The sequence below is a fragment of the Netta rufina genome (assembly GCF_964035555.1).
Source record: "Netta rufina genome assembly, chromosome: 1".
In the NCBI taxonomy this organism is placed as follows: Eukaryota; Metazoa; Chordata; class Aves; order Anseriformes; family Anatidae; genus Netta; species Netta rufina.
Window position 1 is genome coordinate 95,209,358 of NC_140123.1, and position 19,636 is coordinate 95,228,993.

Sequence of the window (19,636 nt, forward strand, 5' to 3'; positions counted from 1 at the left end):
AAAAGCAGCAGTTGACAATGTAAGGAAGATCAGATGCCCCTTTCAATTCGAAGCAAAAAGTTGCTTCCAAAGGTCCAGATTTCTATTTTGCCAACAGTCTCAGCAAAAGTACAACAGGGCTAATTCTACCTCACGAGGAAACAAACTTGGGAACAATTAGAGATAAATCCTCTGCTTGCAATGGCTGCTCTGCTTTTCTCTCCCTATCCTCAGCACTGTGTGTGGACTCCAGCAATGATCTCTGACCTGGCCTTAGTTTGACCATATTCTTTTTTCCTTCCTAAATAGCAGAACTGTAAGGGATCTTGCAGAGAATTAATTGTACCAAGTCACTTTTCATCAAATACCCAATAGCTAAGCATCCATTAAAATACATCTCCACTCAAAAGAGAACCCACATATTCCAACTTAAGCAACAAAAGCTTAAGTACAAGTAGAATCGCAAGGAAGACCTGCTGGTAGTAGAGCTCCATTTTCCTGGTCACAAGGAAATGGTGAAAGTATGCATGCATGATGAAACAGAAAAAAAAACAGCAGTTGCTTTTGGCATTTTGTTGATTTTTTTTTTCCCCCTAAACAGATTCAATAGTGTTCCTGTGTAATTCTTCTGGGAGCTATCTGCCCACATCTACCAACTGATGGTAAATTGCTTGTCTGATGCTGTGCTCACCAGGCTTTTCTGGCAAATTTTATGGCCGTGGTCAGTTTTACAAACTGTTCTCTGAACAGGCTGCTCTTTCCACATCCATTCTCAGTATATCTGATGGCAACCTCTGAGTAGGCAGAGGTGGGTCTACTTTCTCAATCAGTCTCACAGCATCCATTAGTCTGGAAGCAGAGAATAAAAGCTGGGCTGACATCTGTACACACAGGATAGCTTTGTTCCTGCAGACTTACTGGTGGTGGTTTACTTTTATCCTTATACTTTTCAAAAGATATAACTTCTTTCTCACCCACAAAGACACAGCATCTTTAGAAGGGACAAAACCATTCCTAAAACATCTCATAGAATCACAAAATAACCCAAGTTGGAAGGGACCCACAAAGGTCACTGAGTTCACCTCCTGGCTCTGCACAGGACCACCCATGTGTCAGACCATGTGTCTGAGAGCATTGTCCAAGTGTTTCTTGAACTCCAACAAACTTGGTGCTCTGACCACTTCCTATCTCTTCTGGTTTAAAGCTACCCCTTTTGACATCCAGCCCACAACAGCAGCAAAAGGAAGCCAGCACATTAAAGGAGCTCAGGGAAAAAATAAAAAATAAAAATAAAATAAAATTTAACCTGTGCTAAGCTGTAAGAAAAGCTTCAATTTTACTTATTTTCAACCTAAATACAGGACAATAAAGTAAAATATGACAGTCAGCTAGGTCACTTCAAATGGTCCCATGAAGGACGGAACCCTGGGCCAAAGTTATTTTGTGGTAGACACATTCACTCTCTGATACCATCTCCTCTCTCTTGTAGTAAATTCATATTTTAACATCTGCAGATGTTCCCTTCAGATCTGGAATATTTAATGTTATGTCCCTACGAGAAAAAAAATGCTCATTTCTGGTATACAGAGAATTTTGAGCCTATCTTTTCTATTTTTTTTTTCTTACTAATATTTTTTATTTATTTTTCATTACTGCTACCTCCATCACATCCATAATGAAGTTACAAGAAAGAAATGTTTCCATCCAACTTTATAACAGTATGTCAAACAGCCCCCATTGGTGATTTTTAAATTATCAAAATGGTGTATGCAGATCAATGTAATGTATATGAGATCTAAGGATTAGAGCGTATCTTTAGCTTGTTTACATTATTTACAGCTTTGAAAGGTTATTTCTTATAGGCTGCCACCTCAGAGAAATCAATGTCTTCAGTGCTTCCTTCAAAGTATTTGAGCTAACCGTCTGCACAGAGAGGTGACACAATTGATCGGGGGGAGCACTGAAGACATTTCAAATGAAGCAGGAAGACAGAGCATTTCATTTTGTCATGCCGTGTAGTAACTGTAAGGTACTGACACTCAGAATGACTTCATATTCAGAAAGGACAACCTGCAATTTTTGTGGAAACACATCATGTTTATTTTAATTTCTGTACGTGAACTGAAGTGCATTTGTTTCTTTCTGACTTCAGTGATGACTTACCTCAGTAATTCCACTACACAGCTCTGACAGTGCAAAGCATTAAGGCCAGTATTGAAGGAGGTGGTATGCCCTGTTCTAAAAGCAATTCTGGTGACTACATTTTTGCAACTGATGTTTGATAATAGAATCATAGAATCACAGCATGGTTTGGGTTGGAAGGGACCTTAAAGACCACCCAGTTCCAACCCCCCTGCCATGGGCAAGGACACCTCCCACCAGACCAGGCTGCCCAAAGCCTCATCCGGCCTGAACTTGAACACTTCCAGGGATGGGGAAACCACAGCTTCTTTGGACAACCTGGTCCAGTGCCTCACCAGTGAAGAATTTCTTCCTAATGTCTAATTTAAATCTACCCTCTTTCAACTTAAATCCATTCCTTCTTGTCTTATCACTGCACTCCCTGACAAAGAGGTCCCCACCAGCTTTCCTGTAGCTCCCTTTGGATACTAGAAGGCCTTTCTGAGGTCTTCCTTGAACCTTCTCTTCTCCAGGCTGAACAAGCCCAACTCCCTCAGCCTGTCTTCACGGGAGAGGTGCTCCAGCACCTTGGTCATCTTCGTGGCCCTCCTCTGGACCCACTCTAACAGGTCCGTGTCCTTCTTGTGCTGGGTCCCCAAAGCTGAACACAGGGCTCCAGGTGGGGTCTCACAAGAGCAGAGCAGACAGGAACAATCACCTCCCTCGCCCTGCTGGCCACGCTTCTTTTGATGCAGCCCGGGATATGTTTGGTTTTCTGGTCTGGAACTGCGCATCGCAAGTTCATGTGGAGCTTCTCATTCGCCAACACCCCCAGGTCCTTCTCCTCGGGGCTGCTCTTGATCCATTCTCTGCTCAGCCTGTATTTCTGCTTGGGAGTGCCCCAGCCCATGTGTAGGGCCTTGCACTCGGCCTTTCTGAACTCCATGAAATTCGCAGAGGCCCACCTCTTGAGCCTGTCCAGGTCCTCTGGATGGCATCCCTTCCCTCCTAATACTCCTAATCAAGTGCTTATGGTAAAGGGAAGTGAGATAAACATGCAAATACTATAAACATATCAGATGTTACATTTCACAGTTTCTGATTTTCTGTATTTCCTGAACATCTTGTATTTCCTATTTTCAAATTACAGTTACAAATATTTCCCAGACACCCCACAGTTTTTCTTTTCCATTTTTCTTTTTTTAAAGTGACACCCACCTTCATAACTCTGTGCAAGATTATGCCGGATGATGTTCACTGGCTGCTCAGGAAGATTTTTGGATGGTGACTGGCTGCTGGGTACCAAGGAGTTGGCATAATGCCACTGGCATTCTCCATTTGTCTGCAGCGTACTCAAGAAAAAACGAGCCACTTCACAAGGTGCTCCTTGAGACTGCCCGAACTTAGAAGGCAACATTTGCTTTTTGCTACTGAAGACATGAGATTCGACAGGGAAGTGTCCATAATGGTAAGAGAAAGGCAAGCTATATGACGGGGCATATAAAAGTTCACTGTTTTCTGAATGGAAGTTTTGTTCTTGAATGGTGGCAGCGTTCACTGCAGGGCTGGATCGCCAGTTTCCCACCTGGCTGCATTCCAGTTTGTCTGTTTGGAATGAGCTGTATTGCTGGGGGAAAGAGAAAAAGGAGGGTAAGAGAGTTAAACGACCAATTTTTATATGAAACCGCATAACATATCATACAGGCGCCCAAAGCTGGGCCTCCTTGAACTGCAATCTCACTGGCTACAGTGGCTTACCAGTGCATTTGAAATTCCTTGTCTTCACTATACCTAACCTTCACTTAACATGCAAACAAAGAACAATTTTGTCATCCTAATGTTAAGGGTTTATTTGATAATTTGCCAGCTGGATTTTAGCTAGTGATTGTAGGCAGTTGTAAATACCAGCGGGCATAAGTTTGTTGCAGAGCACAGGAAGTTACTGATAAGTGCAGTGTCAGACCATTAATGTGATGTTTTGACTGAAGTGTATGTACTAGATGCATTCAGTGCCTTTTTTTTTTTTTTTTTTTTTTTTAAGGTAATAGTAACCTCTTCCAACAATATTCATTGCATAGCTCCCTTTCACATCTAGTTCTAGCACACCCAGTGACAGATATCACAAATCCCACTCCGGCACTCTGTTTGCTAGGATTCCTTTCTATGAAGCATTCTCCAGCATAAGGAAACTGCCAATGTCTATGTGATGTTTAGAGCTCTGCACATCAGCAGTGAATAAGATGTATTTTATGCTAGCTCAAATTTTCACAGCACAGCTGTCCTTAATACATGGCTTTCTTCTTCTGACCAAGAAAACACATTGTTTTTGTTTTGTTTTGTTTTTAAGGACTTTATATCTTCCAAATCCAGAAGTCTTTCTGTTTGCATCACTTGCCAGAGCTGTTTTGTACTATTTATGCTGTTCACCCCAAGAACATAAGGGTCTGGTTGTATTCTGGCCTACAAGGATGTACTTGCAGCAGAGCATGCTGTAGTCAGCTTTACAGGAAGTTCAGTTCCAGAGGATTTCTGTCCTGGCCCAAGGACTCTAACACAATAACTGACAAGTAAATACTGCTGAAAAAGTCACCTGTTGTGGGTAAGGCGTTGTTCTGAGTTTTGCCTTCATTTTGTTACTTTTGGGTTTTACTATTTTCCTTGTTTCCTGCGAGGTAGATACTGAGTTTCTGCATGAGAACTGTGACTTAGAAATGGTAACCTGGTCCAGTGACAGCTGAAGCTCCTTATACTCAATATCTCTGCAAAAAAAAAAACAGTCCAATAGATTACATACTCAAACATACCACACAGATCCAAAATAACTCATTGAAAATATATTAACTTTCACAATGTTTTAATTCTTCCAAGAATGAGTGTGCAATGCTAGACTGGGGGTCATAGAATCATAGAATATCCTGAGTTGGAAGGGACCCATAAGGATCATCAAGTCCAACTCCTGGCACTGCACAGGTCTACCCAAAATTTTAGACCATGTGACTAAGTGCACAGTCCAATCTCTTCTTAAATTCAGACAGGCTTGGTGCAGTGTCTACGTCCCTGGGGAGCATGTTCCAGTGTGCGACCACCCTCACAGTGAAGAACCTCTTCCTGATGTCCAGCCTAAACTTCCCCTGCCTCAGCTTAACACTGTTCCCATGGGTCCTGTCACTGGTGACTACGGAGAATAGGTCACCTGCCTCTTTTGGTCTCTTTCCTGGCTCTCACAACTTGCTCCGAGGAGAGGTTATAGGAGCAATGTTCCTCTCCTGTCAGCACAATGTCCTTGTAACTAGGCCATCGGAGCTGCAATATTGTTTTTCTCCTCTGTTTTGTTCATTTTTACTTGTTCTACATACAGGGCAGATCTACAAAGCAGGCTAAAAAAAAAAAAAAAACAAATCAAGGACAGACTATGGATCATTTATTGAAACATAAATTGATATATTCTTGATGATTAATGGTCTCCCCTTGTTTTGTCTGTAGCAACAGTGGAGCATATTTTTGAAACAATAACTTTAAAATAAACAAACAAATAACAATAACAAAAAAACTACTTCTCTAACACTTCCTATCTAGAACTCTTTTCCATTGCTTTTTAATGGTGAACAACCTGGAAATAAATTTGAAGATTATACTGTTACGTCCCTGGCATAGCTTCCTCTTTTTTATTCAAATCACTTGCCCCAGCTCATGGGACTCAATCAGGTTGCAGGACGGAGTCTTTCCTTAGTGCCACTGGCTCTCACATCTGTACAGCAATGACTGCAGTGTTGGCCAATGTGTCCAGGGCTGCATACCTACGTCATGTAGTTTGAAAAAACATCCTGTGGTGGCTACCTGGTCATACACTTTACTTCCTCAAGGTCGGGTAGCAGAAACAGCAGTATAATATGCAAACACATATGACCCTACCACAAACATCATGCAAACACAATTTACTTCCAAGCCAGTTAAGAAACGGACAAGTGTAGACAAAAGGGTGTATAGTTCCCTGTTTTTTTCTGCTGTTGTTCAACAAAAGCAGTGCCCTTTATCATCTTTTTTTTTTTTTTTTTTTAAGATACTCTTTTGAGGCACAGTCTGTTCCACTGTTGCTTATCTCTCTTATTCTGTGCAGATTTCTGTCTCTCTCAGGTTGATATCAAAACAGGAATTTTGTCACCTTCACCTTTATGACTGAACCAGAATTCATAAACTGCATGCCAAACCTCTGCACATTCACAAGCTCAGTGGGAGCTGCTTGGCATTGTGAGAAGGTTGTTTCACCCCGAGTGCCTGCAACCCAAGGCTAGTGAGGGAATCCTCCATGATTCACCCACTCCTGGGAGGAGTAAAGCTTCCTACCGTTTCTCTGTTTGGCAAACTGATGCTGTGTACTCTGCTGGGTAGCTGTAGCTCTTGCTGTGTCAGGACAGCACCACTGAAGTTCTGATGCCAATTACAGAACCATTTCCAGGTCTAACACAAAAAGCTACCAGTGGTACTACACATTCAAGAAGATGGTATATGAAATAAACATCAAAAATACTATCTCTTTTTAGCTCAGTGTGCTTCTGTAGCTAAAAGAGGGAGGATATGAGGAGAGAAAAATGGCTGCAACATGCAAACACAGAATGATACTGAAAGACACAAATAAAGCAAACGTAAAGGATTCAATTAGTAATGAATCAATTTCTGATAACACGTAATGGTACAAAGTATTTTGACTTACGTAAGGACATAATTGACACTCACTATGCAGTGAGGCCGTGATGAACGGCTGTTATGCACAATGGTAGCATAGCTCTGTACCCAAACCCAGCCTCCATGCTTGGACAGTAGCCGATAGTACTTGGTTGTGACTTGGCCTTTCACCAGCACTGTGAATAAAATAGAAAAAAAAGCACTTCACATTGCTTGCACTTGTGACCACTTCCTGGAGAGATTTATTTGCAAGGGAGGGAATTTTCTCCCTCCTTCCCCTTTTTTAGACCTCCTTCTCTCACCAAACACAAGATAGCTTCCTTGCAAAGATATCTGTCCTACTCTTTTACATCTTTTCATGATGTCACTATGTTGTTTACAAGTAGCATGTTCTCAACTATTAAGGTTTGTATTCTTTCTTTTCCAGTTCACCCTGCTCTCTTTTTTACATTCAGCAAAAAACATTTATTATTTTTAATCTTCTAACTGAAAATGAGAAGTTCAAGGCAGCAGAAGTATTTTGAAGTGGACACAACTGCCTTGAACTTTTCCAGCATATTTGGGAAACACTTGATATTCATACCTTCAAAGATAACTGTATTTTGGAGTCAATTTTATGCTATAATGCTTTTTCCTATGTAAGCACTACATCTTGAAGGTTGACTTAAAAGAGAAAAATTAAAATGCTATTTGGTTCTTAAGCACACAAATAAAGACAGGGCCAGAGATATGAATCAGTTATCAGATAGATTTCACTAAAAATGTAATGTTCTAAACACCAGCTTGGATTCTCTGTGAATAAAGATGTTTTGGCATATGAGTTGTGCAGCATCTTTAAATATTTAATCTAGCCACAAATCTTTCTGGTCCAGTGCCAAGCATTTATCTAATAATTCACCAGAATATACTTCCCAGCCTTCAAAGATTCTTTTTCTCTTGTGTGACCCAGAAGCACGTCTTTACAGAACTCAACCTTCTTACTCCCCTATACGATTAGATATTTATTTTAAATTAGAAAATAAGAGATTGATTTTGATACTCAAACTATTTAAAAAAAAGAAAAGTAATCAATAGCAGCAGTTCCTTGTAGCTTTGTGTAATACATTATTACGCAAAAATTATATTTTTGTGTAATTCCAAAAATTTGAAAAAATGGAATTACTGCCTTCCAATGTAGGATTTATACTACTTTGAAATCATTATCAAAGCTCACTGTAATTTTGTTCTCTTGGTATACATGCTAGGTGCAGAAACAGAGCAGAAATAAGCTGATCAAACAGGTTGCCTCTTTCAGTACACTCTAGTAGAGCAAATGATCAATTGAAATTGGACTATATGGCTTATATTTAGCATTCATAGGAGATTCTTCTGACAGGGAGGACATCCAGTATTAAACTGAGAACAAAAAAGTGCATAATTTTGGGGGGGGGTTGTCCAGATTATTAATTAATTACATGGCCAACAGCCATCACTGGAGTTGTGGGTTTTTTGTTCATATTTTACTTGGGACAGTGTGGGTTTGTAATTTCAATAAATATCAAAGACTGCAATAGTGTGGATAACATAAATAGCCCAATGGAAGACTGACAGAAACAGAAGAGCAATAGTGTTTGTTCTTGCTAAGAAGTCTTTTAAGTCTGTTGCATGGGGGTCCTCTCTGGACTGTTTACTCTCCTGTCCACTTGTACAAGTCACAACATACTCAACCTTTTCTTCAAATCAAGTTAATCTCCCTAAGAAAATCAGGTTCTTGCTAACTGACTTTAGACAGGTGTTTCTGGAAGTGTCAGTTCTCCTTCCATTACAGGATATGGTATCTATTTGTTCAGAAATCAACAAGATAAATAACCCCACCCTGCAGAACACTCAAGAACCTGTCTTTGCTAACACCCAGCCACTACTATGTAGAGTTTGAAGTATCTCATACATCAGCTTTTTGCTTCATGCTTACAGGTGTTCTTTCTCGCACCTACATTTCTACACAGAATAATTGCAGAGAGGCAGGGAGAGGTGGGCCTATGTGCAGATGTTAAAAAAAATAAATAAATAAGTAAAATAGGGGAAATGTGTCTAATTTCTTAAACACACACACAAAATATATAGACACATATACTGTTAAAGTGCAATAAATCACTCCAAAGTAAAGGTGTTGTATCTGCTACTCATAGATTCAGTGTAATGATGCCAAATAAACCTGTTGTAAAGGTATTTGTTAATAACCAACCATGTTCCATGGATTCACAATGTTTCTTGCCATTCTGTAATCCAAATTGTCCACTCCTAGAAAATGATACTTACATTTTGGCCTAGATAATCTAACAAACATTTTTGTAATGGGGCTTCAGTTTTCCATAATGGAGATTAATGCTCTAGTGGTTCACCAGCTATCACAGAGTTCTTCCATGTGCTTTGGCTTTTCACTTTCTCTAACTCTTCCTTTTTATTAAAAAAAAAAATAAAAATCCCTGTTTTAGCTCTTCAGTTAAGACAGTATTTTAAAAGATGTGAAAACCACTGAGGACTACAGTGTTCAGCCTTCCTTCCTAATTATATGGACAAACCAATATTTCTCTTGGGACAGGGGAGGACTCCACGTCTCCTGCATTTTTAGCAATGTGGGGAAAGTCTGACCTTGGCTCAGGAAGAGTAGCTGTGCTTCTGATACAGTAAATGAGGTCAATTTCCATTTGGCCCTTGGTGAAATTATCCTGTTTGATGCTGATTGGGAAACCTCAGAAACGGGAGTGAGGTAAATCCACTACCAAGACAATCTGTGCAGGCTTAGACTTCTTGGTGGCCTCCGCTGCAATCAGACAGGGAGGACTCAGTGGCTTTAGCCTTGGCTCTGAGATGTGCCATTTGTAGCTGGGTGTTCCTGTGTTGTGGTTCCCTCCTGGTTTAGCAGGCAAGCTGAAAAAGGCATTGGGCTGGCTGGGCTGGTCCTTCTGGCCTGTCACTGATGGCTATTTTAAAAGGCTCCAGCAGGCTCACAGGCATGCAGCTGGGAGTTGCCAGCCTGCGCTTCAAGATACCACTCAGAGAAATGGACTTCTTGGTTCTGCTGTCGCAGCAGTTACTGCTTTAGCTTCCCTGGTGCACACAACCTGGCATGTCATCGGCACAGCTCTTGGGTGGTGTGGTCAGTGGTTGGTGCCCCAGCAGCCTCTACAGTTCTTTTGCCCTCTTAAAAACGAGTGCAGCTCTGACAGAATCCTCTTGATTACCAGGGGAGCAACAGCAGATTCAATGCCCTGGACAGCAAACTGTGCTCTCCCTTGAGATAGGTTCTATAAATACATAGGTTGATTTCCAGGAAGCAGCAAAATGAAAAAGGAAGCTTTGGTGATGGCATCAGATGGGGCTGTGGGTTGTCTTGCCAAGGCACAGAGAAGCGATTCTTTTAAGAGTTTATAATGTGGGAAGAGCAATGATGCTACAACATGTGGGATGCACAAAATCTCCCTCACAGAGAGATGATGGTACAAATGATTTTTTTTCATGAGCGATGATTTCTCTGAAGCCAGAAAAATAGTTTGTCTGTTCTGGAATAGAGGAATATTTTGTCTGGACTGGAAGAGCTTCTCTAGCCTGTCTTTTAGATGAAAGTTTCTAAATCTAAGGAGAAGTTCTAAATGTCTTTCAGAATGAAAGGAGTCATCATTTGTGTGGCCACATTTCCCCCGTTGCAGAGAAAACACTGTGTATATTGATGGTGCTATAGAAATAAATAGCGCTAGTTCAAATATCAGAAACTTTTTCATAGAGCTGGAAGTAAATCAAATGTTTAAAACAGGAAACGCTGTTTACTGCCAGCACACCTTAGGCAAATATTCACATCTACATTTTCCTCATAGTCTGATGTTCTTTTTATATTGCATCTAATTTGTTTCCCTCACTGTTCCCTTTGTTTTGTTCTCTGTGCTGCCTAACAAAGTTCACTAACTTCAGGTCTTCAGTCTGGGCTTTTTTTCCTCTAAGAAAGAGCAATTGGTTACCCTATTTTAGGGTTGCTATATTTTCCTTTTTTGCTAAATACCCTTATTAGGTGTAAGATGTTTCTCTCCAGATTTCTTCATCAGATGACACTTAATCATCAGATTGTTTTATAGAAGTGTACGTCAAACCTGCCAACCTTTTACTGCTTGTGTTCCTCAGACATTTGCTGATGGATGGTGGGTGAGTTATAACAGTGCTCCCCAGAGGAAGTTTGTACACTTTACATCTGTTTTAATAATTCCTGTTGCTTAGTATTCTGACTATGATTCTGCACTGTTCCTACTGTTGCCCAAGTGTTAGCCATTTCCTTCTTTTTGCTTCTTGGCATTTAATTGCTTTGATTTTTTTTTCTTTCTTTCTTTTTTTTTTTTCTGATTTTAAACTTTACAATAATTTATCTTTGCAATTCAGGTACAGTATCTAGAGAACTGTTTTCAGTTATTCTGTTTTGTTAATGTTTTTTGTTTGTTTGTTTGTTTGTTTGTTTGTTTTTAAAGTCAGTAAACATGATGTGTCTCTTTTTAAAACTCCAGTCTGACATAGGTCAAACTGGTAGCCAAACTACAGGTCTTCTCCCACAGACAGTGCTATCCATGACTCTGCTCTAAAATAGATAAACTGTTTTCCAGAGATGATTGTGGCTATATTGGAAGCATCCGTATAATGGTTGATATAGATATTTTAAATAGTCATGTACAAATAAAGAGCAATTTTTGTACAGGTTGACATTCACAACCAGCTGCAGAAAATAGCACTACAAAAAGGATGCCCCCAATGGGGTATTCTGTAATCCCTGATTACAGAATCATTCTAGTTTATATTTTATATTGACTCAAAAACATCAATAGTGTTATGGTAAACATGATCTTGCTGTAAAGATCAACTTTTGCTTTTGCAGGTGTAGTACACATGGCCATCAACAGAATTCAGTACTTGGAGTTTCAGCACTGATTTGTGCCAAACACAATTACATCCTTCTTTTATATTCCAAATCCTCATGAACAGCTCAGAGTAAGGTGAAGAACCAACTACCTTCTCCTTCAGGAAGCCTAAAAGAAGTATGTAACTCTGGCTGCTTTCAGTCCACAGAAGCAATCTGGAAAAAAATTCACTGACATTGGTTTTTGGATTTCATCTTTGCATCGTATGGGCTACAACAGACTGAGCCAAGTCCAGATTTCAGCTATTCCCTCAATTTGCTTCTCAAATTAATGTGCTACTGAATGAACTACTTCCCAAATCCAGATGTTTGAAGATATGATTAGTGTCTCTGTTGGCAGATGGGGAATTATTAAATGTGTAATTTTTTTTCCTGACACTCCATTCTCCAAACCTCATCCACATGCTATTAATGAACATTCATCTCAGGATTTTTTGGGTTTGCATTCACTTCAAACATGGGCTGATTATTACTAACATGTTTCAGAGGAATGGAGAGCTCTTGCATAATTTTTCTTCTAACAACAGAGGATAGTAAAGTCCAGATTTTCCCCTCTTGCGCACTCACTCGCTCTTTTGTATTTTCTTTTTTTTTCCTTCAGGAGTTCACCACCCAGAATCAAGTCCACATTTTCAAAAGAGCTCAGATCCTTTAAGTCAAAGATAAAAGTACCCAGATATATTTGTATAAGCACAGCATATTAACTTTCTAGCTTATTTGCAGAAGTAATCATTTCCTTAAGTGATAGCCAAGCACTTTTGAAAATCAAGCTTCAGTCAAGATATGGAAACCTTTCTTTACTTTCCAGCATAGTGCCTGTTGCCTGCAAAACTTCTCACTCTGGCTAATAAATTTCAGTCTAGTATTCTTTTTACTTACACAGATGATGAGCATATCGTAAATGGAACACATCACAGCCATGAACATGGTGGTAGAGGGTTTTTTCTATCAGATCTTGGGGCTCATATCCAGTTAATTCAGTCACTCTAGAAAAGGAAGATTCCATAATAAGCAAAATCTCTAGGAATATTCAGTTTCATTAACCTAACTTTTGATTGCGCCAACAAATAAGGTACCTAAAAACTGTAGGACAAAATATTAGTTTTGGAAACAGAATCCTCATCTTTATAAGAACATAAAACCCTCTCAACCCAGCCAAAGCAAGGTGCAGCTATTCCCTGGCCAGCCTTACACACAGACAGGAAAAAGAGTTCTTTTACTTATTTCAGCTTTGGGCTTTTGCCACCGCCATGCATGATCCTTTGCACAAAAATCCAGTTGAGGAGCCAGTCACGAAACAATAAAACTACTCTTGTGCACTGCTGACAAACTTTCATTTGCTTTTGCAAACATACAAGCATAGCATGTATGTCAGTCCGTAGAGGCTGTGATCATGGTCTATAAATAAATTCAGGCTAATGACTAACAGAAGAAGGAAGCAGGAGTTTATTCCAGCTAAGAATGTGGAGAGACAAGGAGCTATGAAGATCACAAGCTAAGAAAAGGAAAGCTGAAGCTAGACTTGAGAAAAACTTCCTCACTTGAGAAGAAGTGGAAGAATAATGGAAGAATTTGAAACGGCAGCATCTCTGCAGACGTTAAAGAACAAGGCTGCACTGGCCAGAAATACACTGGGACACACTTAGAAGTCTCCTGGAGGTTGGCTTCCAGGTTAGACTCTTCTGGAAGGAAGCCAGTTCACATGTCTAGGGCCTCCTAATGATACAAATTGCAGCACAGTGAGCGAGGATGGCCAGGATAAAAAAAAGCATCCTTCAAAAGGATGCTGCTAGTCTGAACTAAAACACTGATGTGGATACACTCCGTATCAAAGAATAACACAGCAGCATCTACAGAAAGGAATGCAGGGGTCTCAAGCAACCTGTGCCACTGGGGGTTGCAGATAATGTAAATTTTATTTTTTTTTCTTCTCCATTTTTTTTCCTATTTTCCCCTCTTTTTATCTTCTCTTTTTTCTTTTTACAATTATTATGCATCTTATTTACACTTGCTCTAACACTACATAATCATGTGGACAGCAAGGAAATCAGAAAAAAAAAAAAAAAAAAAAAAAAACAAAAACAATGCCTTCATGGCTTGATTTACAAATACAGTACAAATACATCCATACCTGCCCTAGCTATGCCTTCATCTGGGAAAATCTTGCATGCCTTTGCCTCAGGGATGACCAATGCAGAGCAAGCATGTGTGCTCTCTTTCTGCAGCAGGCTTTGTGAGTACATGCTTCTGTTTCTCCTCTGCAGTGTGCCCTGTCCTTCCTGGCTTATGGTTCTAGAGGCCCAATTTCTCACTTAAGAATTTAGTCACCTATCAGCGTGATGAAATACTGATGTAAAATCCTGTTCAAATTTCAGTGCTCCTTCTGGATTTACTGCAATTAAAACAAAGCTGGCAGTTCATCCTGCTCACGTAATGGCTGAGTACAGAGACAGTTAATCCAGAAAACAAACAAACAAAAAGCTAAAACCCAAGCCAGGTGTGAATGTTTCTGGAAATGCAGCTTCACTTTAAGTGTTGGAATCTAGAAATAAACTTAGCTGCTTGACGTCCTTAACACAAAAGCAAGCCCTCAGTAAGCTGCTGTAGGGAGCCTGGGTTCTGAGTGTTGTTATCTCTGTCAATCCACACGGAGAAAAAAAGAGCTTGCCCTGATGATCAGCTCTGCCCTCTACAGTTCCTTAAAGCCTTTGGAATCTATGTAGCAATGGAAAAATAGGCTGCACCACCTAAATCAGAAGTTGCAGGTCATTTAGAGGGAAGTAATTGCCTCCTTTTTCCAGTTACCTTGACAAATGAGCTCTTGCATGCTTTGTATTGTATTGAGTGTCTAGAAAGTCTTACCTGTTTCTTCCTATGACTGTAATGCTGTAATTCCTCTCCGCTCTGTGACTGTTACCTCTAAAGATCTACCAACTTTTTTTCTTGCATGGGTACCAGAAGCAAGCCTGAAAACAGTTTTGTCTTATTCCTAGTACGCCCCTACTCAGGGCAAATATAACTTGGTTTGCTCAGCTGGGAAAGCAAAGGGCTCTGGTAGCGCTTAATACCCCCAGCTATCCTGTGTGTGGATGACACGCATCTGCTCTTTGGTAAACACAGCTATGCAAGAGTACTGGTTATATCTGTGCTCCTGTCAACACCTCTGGTTATACTGTCTCCTTTGAAGACACTTATGTCTCCAGGCAGTTCCTCTTAGGCACATCATTTCCTTTTTTCCACATGCAAAGACATGTTGCTGAACCCCGTGTGCTTCTTTGTAGCTGTTACATTAAGTAAAGCATGCCAAAAATAAAAATAAAAAAATCCAGAACAACCAGTTCTTTGTATTTTAGCAACTGATGGCCCACTATCTAATTGACTTAGCATGGAAAAGGAGCATGTTCTTGCATGGCTGATCTGCCATGCAAAACTTCCCCAGTCTTGGATACAGTCTTTTTCACTGTTACACATAAATATCATTTCTGCTTCTAACAAATCCAGCATGTCAGGGAAATGAGAGAGTATGTGACATACTGCTCCACATGCAGGGATTTCTAAAGAATGATCATCCTGTCAATGATCAAATCTGTTATATTGTCTGGGAATTGGGCCTTTCCCCTGAAGGTATCTTGAACTGCACTGTACAAAGAATCATTGTATACTAAAAGATACCATGTTTTCAAAAAGGGTTGAGTGAGTCATTTCATAATTCCTTCAGTTCTGTTTTTGCGCTCTTCTCTTCCTAGCTGGTATGTGAGCTACATCCACTGAAGGTGGAGATGAGGTTCTCTTTCCTAAGCAGAAATATTTTCCCAGGTTTTCTTTAGGAAGGTTGTATTTCCATGTAGTAGCCAATGGAATTCATTTTCCTTGCTTCCTTCAAACCACAATTAGTAGGGTTGGTTTCATTGTTAAGGCATTAAAGTGTAAAATACTCTTTTTTCTTACTACTTTGCCAAAAGCTTTCTGGATGACCCTGAAAAGTAATTTGAGCTCAGTGTTTCAATTACAGATGATGGTGCATGCTTATTACTTCCACTAGGTTTGCATGTTAAAATTTATCTTCTTTAAAGTAAAAACATTTTACTGCTCTTCTGCACATTAATCAGCAACAAGGCTTTAGCTGACTCTCTGAAAATGTAGGTAACTATTAGTCAAAGTATATAGGCTTATGTTGGCATTCAAGACAGAGTATGGCCTGCATTGAAGAGCTTTGAAGATGCTCACAGTCTTTGTCTTCCAGATCTGTTTAGTACCTTTTTATGGGTATTCTGATTTGTTTGGAAACCACTGCAACTTATAACACTTACTTTGAAAACATTTTATGCTAGAAATGAAATAGCTGCTTACCTGGAATCTAGGAATATTAATTTTAAGTCCAAACTTGCTCTGAACATAAACATGTTACTATGAAGTTTGATCTCAGTGATTGCACTGGGAGGTAAAGATTGACCTACAGCCACCAGTCCAACGATTTGGTAACAGGAATCATACAAAGACATATCTAGCATATACTGCCGTATCTTCAAATAGCCACTGCAATGGATCACCTGGCATGAAAAGAAAACACACTCAGTATCTGATGGCAATGGAAGAGGCTGCAAGTCAGCTGACCACCCGGTTTCAATGAAGTTATAAAGCAATACATCCTTATAACACAATTACTGCATAGTCTGTTAGGGCTTCAGAAGTGTGGTTAATTTATAAATGGAGATTAAAACACGATAAATGCAGTTTTTGTGTTTACTGCTGCTAACATGATCAGTCCGGTATTAAAGCATATTCTCTTTGGGACTAGCTACACTGCTTTCTAGTCAACACTTTAAACTTTCTTAGGTATAAATTTCTTCTAGATCCAGTCAGAATTCTTGTTTGCTAATCAAAAAATCTGGAAGTTACTTTTTTAAATGTCTCAGATTCTCACTCTCTCATGGGTGCACATAAACACCTACTTTTTCATGACCCATTTTTTTCTGGTGAAAAACACACACTTCAAAATCCAGTGGAAATTAATGTATTACATTTACAGAGATTAAATACTGTATGAGTAAATGCATTGGAAATTAGTTTTAACTAAGTTCTTCAGTCAAGTTCATCTGGCATTCTTTTGGTATGTGACCAAATCCAGGGTCTTGAGATCAGATTCCTGAATCCCCATATACAATTCCCAATCACAGGAGTGTTAACTTCAGTGTTGGACTGTAAAAATCCACAATGTCTGCTAAAGAGAGGGAAAAAATAATAACCTGGGGATTCTTCCAGAACTTAAGATTTATTTAATGTAGTACTGGTGTTTAGAAATTATTTGTGCTCCTGCCAATTTTCTACTCCAAACAGCAGGCAGGACGCTGCTTAGGCTTTGTGGAGAACCAGAAATACATTCTACACATCCATTATTAATTTCCATATATGCTTGACTTTTAACTGGGTCCAATGTAAAGGAATTAATTTCCAGTGTATTTAGTACTACAAACAACCTACTAAACAGCCACCTATAAATAGGATCCTCTGGTATGACCTTCCTTCCTCCCCTCCAATCATCAAGTTATTAGTATGCTCAGAAACTTATTTAAGATCTCCCAGCAGATCCTACTAATTCTCATAATACTTGATTCATGAGTTTTTCCTGCACTTTAGCTATTCACACGATATGTTCAATAGTACTAAGTCCTGACCCTAAGTACAGTTAAAGAGAATAACATATTTAAACCAACATCTTTCTAGAAGAATACATCCTTAACAGTTTCACTGTGTAAACTTCTGATAATGAACAAAAGAAGAAAGCAGGTGACTCCCCTATTTACCTGTCATAAATGGAAAAAAAGAAAATAAAACAGAGATGCCACCACTAAAAGCTCTAATTTTTAACCTGATTTCACATTCTGCTTTGGGACGTATCCATTTTTGCTGGGAAGCAGTTGGGCAAACGAGGGCCCATAATGAAGAACTACCAGTGTAACCAGGTAGATAACAGTGTAAATAGGCAGATATATGTCTGGAACTTGAACAAGTCCCTTAAATGAGTCCAGCTTCTCTTGCATTCTTTTCTTTTTGTTTTAGAATGACTCAGACAAAACAAATCCTCACGAGACTGTATGTGAAATACCCTTCTCTCCTGATGCTTAGGTGATAAAATTTTACTGTGCAGCTCAAAAAGCAGCAAGTGCATACTGTAAAGCTGAGAATAGGAACTACCCAAATGGCAGGTGTTACTGTAGAATTTCAGTCTTTGCTGTGGCTTGCTGATTTCATGTAGTAAATAGAAAATTACTGCAAGCAATAGGATTTGTAAACAAACTTAGTTGTTCAAACCCTGAGCTGATAACAATGATGATTTAGGGCAATGTTATGGTCTCATTAACATTGAGGTAGTTCTAGTCAGGCCAATGAGGTGACCTGTGCAACTTTATGGCTGCTCAAAACATAGTAATACCAAGGCAGAGGGAGATGGGAACTTCCAAGTTCCTGCGCCTGGATTCCTGCCCCACCTGCCTCCAGTCTCATAAGGGAATGAGACCTGTCTGTGCTCTCTATTTTCACCCTCGTGGGTGTGCTCCAGGCCCCCATCTGGAAGATCAGGGGATCAGGATATGGAAATGTGCCACAAAGCAAACTCTAACTCACTGTGGGAGAGTCTAGAGTTGCATTACTGAGGGAGTCTGCAATCAGCACTTTTGCATCTGTTCTAATACTTCCTGTCAAAGACTTTGCTTTCAGCCACACATACTTAAAAACAAACTAACTAAATGAACTTGTCTCTTGTTGAATACATGAAAATAAAAGCTCATATACATTACCTTGTAGCCACTGCATGTCAATCCTGCATTCCTCTTGGCTAGGACACACTTCATTCTCAGGAAAAAGGATCTCTCAATTTCGTATTCTGAAAGCATAAACCACACTGCTTATTTTTTACTGAAGATTCCAAAACTATCCATAGCTTTGCCCCTGACAATTTAATATAACTGTTTTTACCTTAGGCAGCAATAGAAGTCAACCACTCTACTTCCCCACTCAGTCTCCACCCTCAGATTTTACCTTGATGTTAGGATTCCCTGTGAAAGTTGGACAAGCCAGCAGGACGAGGTGTCAAATTTTCTGCTTTTAACCACCCTTCACAAGGCAATCACCTTGTTTCTGAACAGCCAGGCACCAGCCTGTATTGGTAAAGGGAAGGAATCTTCTTTGGCACATAGGCAAGGCAAAGTGCTCTCCGAAGTAATAGCAGAACAGGAAACAAGAAAATGCATTGTTTTTGTAATAGTCTGTGTGTTGTGACCAGGCTGGCATAATTCTGGCCTCTGTATCACTGTGTCACTGACTTCTGAGCTATTCTTGTTAGATGGTTGTTAATGTCTTCAAGGGTAATTTCAAGGAAATTTTTGAAGTTAAATATTGCTCAGGTACACTTATATTTTCTCCTAAGAATAAGTTATTATTCTCTTTAACAGTTAGTTATCCCTTTAACATTTCATACATCATTAATGGTTCTGAGATTTCATTATTGAAAGTTGCAGGTCAGCAGAAAACAACTATATTAGGGAAAAAAAAAACAAACTCATGACATGTCTGTGAATAGGAAAATCAGGGAACCAGAGAGTTTTTCTGATTTGTTGCAATGTGTATTACTTTCTAAATCCCCACAGGGTTTGATACAAAGCCCACTATAATCAGCTGGATTCTTGCTTTAATTTGGCTTAGCTGTTGTGTTCCCAATTTTTGTGAATCCATCACCCAGTTAGCACCTCTTGGCCACACACCTGCAGCGGTTTGAGCCTCAGACCACTACCTGGAAATCAATAAACTCTCTGCATTAAGTTCCAGATTTAAAGATCTGAAGATATAACCACAGAAAAATGACTTGGTCAGGAAGGAAGATAAATGCAACATGCAGTGCATGTCAACTAGTATCAGCCT

The 19,636-nt window shown here is 39.6% G+C and overlaps 1 protein-coding gene across 1 annotated transcript in view; it reads right to left on the bottom strand.

Annotated features, from left to right (window-relative positions):
* SIM2 (SIM bHLH transcription factor 2) overlaps positions 1-19,636 on the bottom strand; it is a 59,653-nt gene that overhangs the window by 8,929 nt on the left and 31,088 nt on the right. The window contains exons 6-11 of the mRNA XM_084297600.1: positions 18,517-18,602; positions 16,070-16,269; positions 12,599-12,705; positions 6,812-6,959; positions 4,691-4,859; positions 3,319-3,727 (exon numbers count right to left, since the gene is read on the bottom strand). Coding sequence (XP_084153726.1) covers positions 3,319-3,727; positions 4,691-4,859; positions 6,812-6,959; positions 12,599-12,705; positions 16,070-16,269; positions 18,517-18,602 — 1,119 coding nt within the window. The remainder of the gene's footprint in view (positions 1-3,318; positions 3,728-4,690; positions 4,860-6,811; positions 6,960-12,598; positions 12,706-16,069; positions 16,270-18,516; positions 18,603-19,636) is intronic.